This window comes from Apaloderma vittatum, unplaced genomic scaffold (assembly GCF_000703405.1).
Source record: "Apaloderma vittatum isolate BGI_N311 unplaced genomic scaffold, ASM70340v1 scaffold21447, whole genome shotgun sequence".
Taxonomy (NCBI): Eukaryota; Metazoa; Chordata; class Aves; order Trogoniformes; family Trogonidae; genus Apaloderma; species Apaloderma vittatum.
In genome coordinates this window covers 284-5,919 of record NW_009726987.1, presented here as the reverse complement: position 1 = coordinate 5,919, position 5,636 = coordinate 284, and the positions used below count along the sequence as shown (strand labels likewise).

Genomic DNA, 5,636 nt, shown 5'->3' with positions numbered 1-5,636 from the left:
TGCTGAAGAGACAGTCGTTCCCACAAGGAACTTGAGTGACATATTGCTGAAAGTGGAACAACAAAGCCACTTCCCCTCAGCTGCACATACCACCAACATCCTTTTTCATTAAAGTTTTGGCTGGGAGAGACGTTGTGTCACCAGGAAGCACCGGCTTTTAAAAGATTACTTTATAGTAGACAGGAGAAAAATGTATTTATTTACCTGGAGACAAGATTGACAGCTAACCTGCTTTGCAGTCACGAACTTCAACAGACCTGTACCTGGCAGGCATCCCAGAGCTGCTAAAGGGGGACTTTTGAGTTAAGTATGTTCCCGAAACACCTTTACCATCACCACATGACAGTTTCTGTAAGCGAGGCAACAACTCAGGATGGCAGTTTTAGGAGCACAACTATATTTAGCCATACTTAGGCAAATAAAGAAATCCACAGCCCAGAATGAAACAAAGCAGTTTATTGGCAAGGGCACATCAAAGCCAACAGTAAACTTATAACAAGTCTGTAGAGAGAGACTATTTGACCAAGGCCGCCTTGGGAAAGCAAGGGGAAAACAGCAGCTGTTCGGGTACTGAGCAGACACGACTCCCACTGCTCTCTGCCACCCGTTAATGGGCAAGGCTGGCAAAAGAGAAAGTACTCTTCCTCCCCAGGCACTAACGATTCATGTTTAGCTGCTTCCCTAAAACGGCACCTAGAAGAGGAGCATGACTGTTGTGGACACAGAACAGTCTTTGGTCACTGCTGCAGTCAATGGTCGAGGTAGATGGGGTTGTGTTTCCCCAGAGTCCCCATTAGCATTTCTGATTTTTAAAAAAGTTTATATGAACTGTCCTTTACTTCCACAAGTAGAAGGAGAGGTATCTATTAATGCAGCTGTTGGACAAATAATGAAAAAAATTTAACTGTGCAATCGGCAACTTAAAACAGGAATAAAATGGTGATCTGCTAATTAAGTGGCACAACAAACCCAGAAAGTTAAAAGGCAGTAGGTGCTCTTTGCTCCAAGTCAAAGAAGGCCATATACCCACTTAATGAAGCTGGTTTAAGTCCTCAGCAAATACATTCCCAAAAACCTGAGAAGAAAACCTTGTCAGTGCCCAGCACAGATCACCTCAGAGAGCTGACTTCAGTCTGGAGTAGTCTGCGCTTCAGGCACTTCAAATTTAAGGGAAGGAGACAGGAGGGATGTCATCAATAACAAAGGAAAGAAAGTTGCAAATCGACTGGGAAAAACGCATTGTCAGGCTGCTGGGAGGAAACGGCTGCACAGCTGTAGGCACCGAGGTTTCTGCAGGCACTGGACAAGTGAGGTTTAGAGATAATGTTTGCCCCCAATAAATAAGAACAATTTCCCAAAACATCATTTTGTGCTTAAATAAAAGTGCATTCCTCCTGTAAGCTACCGAGCCTAGGGCATGTCCTTCAGTCTGCTCTGGTTAGCCAGCACCTCCATACCTATCTAGCCGGGATTTGCAGGGCTGTCATTTTGTTCTTTATCCATGGCTTTAGTCTTTTGTCAGTACAGGTCTTCCTCATCTGTGTCCTAAACGGGGAGCATGGAGAGAGAAATTGAGACTGTGCGTGAAGACACGAACGAGTTACGAGTTCAACAACATTTTGAGCCTGCTAGGCTCCCGACAGGAGCTTAAACGCTTTCCCAAGTGCTGCTGTGCTGAGTAAGCCACAGGACTTGGAGCTGTCTAAGCACTTGCAGGCCAGTGTCTTTGGCTTTCCACAGACACACAAACAAACTGCCACTGTACAACCAACACGTGACGTGTTCTAAGAGAAGCAGCAGCTAAAGCTCAAGCGAAAGATGAACCATAAAGTGCAGATGGCCATCTCTTTAAAAAGCACCCGCAATCCCTACAGAGAAGGTCCAGAGCAGCACGAGCTGTTGTTTTTCAGCCTCAACAAACCACGTACTTTCAGATCCCCATTGCCTGTGGTTTTAAATACACGAACCATTTGATACCATCCCCACAATCCAGCTCTGCCACTCTGGGTTTGAAAGAAAGTCAAACGTAACAGCTCCACAAGGGAAATCTCACGAATTGCCCAGCCATTTTAAGTCCAAAGAGATTTCCGCTGGCTCCGCAGTTTTAATTATTCGGTAACATATCGAGCATGAAAGAAGACGTTACAGAAACCTCAAAAACGTACAATCACTAAAGTGAGCAAGGCGGGATGTTCAGAGACCTGGTAAGCTCAATAGTTCTATATCGGAGAGCAAACTACCAAACATGCCAAAGCCCTCAATCTGAAAGCAGCAGGATTATGGCATTCAAGTTTGCCTTCTCTCAGTGGACAACACCTTTCAATTTTTAAAATCTCAAACAGACTGACAGCAGTTGTCTCACTAAAGTGGGGCTCCCATCCTTCCCCATCCCTCCACCTGTAGTAAAGTAATGGTGCCGCCCTGCTCTCCAGCACGTCACCGCCTTTCCACCTCGCGTGGCAACTCTCTGGTTTTGCACATTTTGTGCTTCCCACACGTCTCAAGACTCCTGTTCCCAGCACCCCTGCATTGTAACCACTCCTTCTCGTGCACACAGCTGTAAATACTTCACATTTACCTCACACAATCACTCGTTTCTCATTCTGTTCCCAGCAAAGTGTAAAACCCATCAGCACGTGGCTGTCTGAAGGCACTTCCATTCAGTACACCTTAAATCACCTTAGCACAGTCAATCACGCAACACGTACTTAAATCCTCCTTAACATACTTCCTGACCACATGCAGAAGATGTAAAGGTGTGTCTGAAGTAAGGTGACTCTACAGGACACTGGAGAAAAAATGAAAACAATCTCAAATCGGGCATATTGGTGAGCTTACTCTGGAATGTGTCACGCTTCAGGCAGTGGCTGCGAATGCCAGCACACAAAACTCAGCAGCACATTTATGGAACCACTACAGCAGGTGGAAAAACCTTCCGCGGTTTCAGCACAACGCATCCAATGACCAGAGGCTTGCTGGCAGGGTAGCAAGTGAACAAGCAAAATTAGAAGACCACCAGCACTTTACAAACCAAACCAGACAGAAAGCCAGAAACAATCCACACCAGACGAGCACAATTCTGTTGCTATGAAAGGTGTGTAAGCAGGAAGATCTCCAGAAGAGAGGTGAGGCTGCACTCTACCATCTTTGCAGGAAATGCAGTGGACCGAGGTATCACTGCCTCCGTTCCCCACCGGAGCACTGTGACACCCCAAACCAGAGGGGTTTGCAGAGCCTTTAAAGAAACTGTACAGCACAGCCGCTCACACTCAGAATTCCACATTTTCATCTTAAAATGACAGCTTTCATTTTAATAAAGTCAAACAAAAAATTAGTTTGGTGGATCATGAGATGACTTGCCCTTCAGGTAAGGGGAACCTTTTAGCACAACCTCTACCTGCCACTCTCAGCTCTCCTCCGAGCTCCCAAGTTGCCAAAACCACGTATGAGAACACCAGCTTCCACTTACCACACAGTTCAGACACCAGTTTCTGAGTTTCCCCAAGCAGCTGGCTGTCTCTGTACGTTCAGGCCTGCAGAAAAAGCGCAGGATTAGGTTGGACTTTTCCCCCAACACACACACTAACATCTCCTATGGTCTGTGTATTCTAGTTGTACCACACTGAACTGAAGGGTTGCTCTTGGTGATGAGAAGCCTTTGACTCTGCACAGCAAAGCCAAAAAGAATAAAGGACATCAGGACCCTTATTCTGAAGGCAGGTGTTTCACTACTGAAAACCCATTCTGCAAGAAACCGAAGCACTGAATGCATTGCAAGAATGGGTGCAGCTCCAGCAGTAGCAGCTTTACCTTTTTGCTCTCGCTACTGACCCTTTCCTGAAGGGGATTCTCCCCAGCTCAGGAGGGAATTCAGTCCCCAAGGTTTATTCGGTGCCTGGCATCTCTGCTCAGGCTGTCACAGGGCAACCAGTTAGCGTTATCCAGTTCGTTTTGTCGTTAGGGATACCTCACACCAAAATGCAGCACGTAAAGCCCACATAAGCAAAATATCTTGCTGATTTAGCCAGAAATACCTCTGATTACAGAAGTGGAAGACTGTTGAACCCTAAACCACTCCAGTTCCAATGAAAGAAACAGAGAAAAAGGAGGCCATATAGCACTTAGTGCACGCTCCAATGTGGGGATTTTCCAAAAGGTTCCGACTACTGGCTCAGGGACAAGTGGATTTCAGGGAGTGAGCTGCAGGTGCAGAAAATGATGTAAAGAAGGACAGTGCAGAAGCTGTTCTTTGGCCTGAGTCAAAATAGAAATACAGGCTTTAGGCTCCACAGCCAGAACTTACTCATCAGACACTTCGATGGATGATTTCTTATAGCCAAACTTTTTTTTCTCCTTTAGCACTCCAAATTTCCTTCCCATCCTTACCAACAGCAGAACGACCACAACGACAGAAGGGAGAAAGACTAAAATGGACAGCAGCACTGCCGAAGTTAGCTGGAAGGAAAGACCTGCAGGAAAGACAAAGAGCAGCCCAGCTGTACCAGTAGTAAAACATAGTTCTCAATGTATTTAGCTCAGAAAGAAGGGCTGAGGTAACTCTTGATGAAATTCTAACATGGAACCCACTAAACACTCTGACAAAGCTGCAGTGCAGCAGTATCACCTAGACAAGGACACGCTATTGAAGCGGAGGCTTACCCCTCTCCGTAACAATCAGCACTGTCTGGGGAATGTTATGGTACACGTCCGGAGGATTCTTCACGCTGCAGATGAACGTCCCGTTGTCACTTATCGCCGGGCTTTGGATGGCAATGGAAGCATCACCCTTGGCCACACTCCCAATCCAGGATATTCTGTCTTTGAACTTGCCCGTTGTTGTTGGGTATGGAACAGATTGATAATGAAAGATCTAAAAGGAGGCAGAGATGATAATTGCAGCAATAAAACACTTGCCTAAGAAAGCAAAGTAAACTCCTTTTTGGATTGCAAACATAAAGGAATACACACTGAGAAGTCAGAAAGAATACTTCTCATAGTGGAGACCTTTTCATGTTCCTATTTGCTAATTCTGAGTCAGTCCCTTTTCATCAGCTCTCAGGTGTCACCATCACCATTCTGAGCAGCTTTCTGTAATTCTACAGCTGGGAAGCCTTCTTGTCTTGTACAAAACAGGACACTGCAGTTCCTCAGCTTTTGTCTCTTGCACTTTTGCTGTCCTACAAGTAGAGACTTAGCAGACCTCACTTCATACAAGCACCACCCTTTCCTTTCAGACACTCCTAGAGTTCAAACTCTTCAGGCAGCAGAAGTCACTGACACTCCACAATGACGTGCATTTTCTGCTTCTACCTTGAATGAGAGATTCCTAGCGGACTTTCAGACTTCTGTGCTTATGCTTAGATTTCAAAATACTGCCAACAAAACACCAAGCAGCAGCCCACGAACCTCAGAGGCTGTCATCACCCCTGTCTTCAGGCCGTCACCGCATACATACACAGCTACAACGTACAACGGGGCACTGCTGCCAAAACCCACAGCTTATCTACTTTAACAGCACATGTTTACATCGGATGTTTTCTGCCCAAAGAGTAATAAAGCAATTTCACACAGGAAAGAAGGCGATAAGGAGAGCCCCAAACCGAGGAAGCAGCGCAGCAAGGCCAACAGGGAAGTAT

General features: G+C 45.9%; 1 protein-coding gene across 1 annotated transcript in view; it reads right to left on the bottom strand.

Annotated features, from left to right (window-relative positions):
* Window positions 1-1,518: 1,518 nt before the first annotated feature.
* The window catches only part of MPZL3 (myelin protein zero-like 3), a gene marked incomplete at its 5' end in the record, with an annotated part of 4,354 nt that continues 236 nt past the window's right edge, over window positions 1,519-5,636 (bottom strand). Inside the window, 4 exons of the mRNA XM_009873509.1 lie at window positions 1,519-1,545; window positions 3,470-3,533; window positions 4,313-4,469; window positions 4,660-4,870. Of these exons, the coding sequence (XP_009871811.1) occupies window positions 1,519-1,545; window positions 3,470-3,533; window positions 4,313-4,469; window positions 4,660-4,870 (459 nt within the window). The remainder of the gene's footprint in view (window positions 1,546-3,469; window positions 3,534-4,312; window positions 4,470-4,659; window positions 4,871-5,636) is intronic.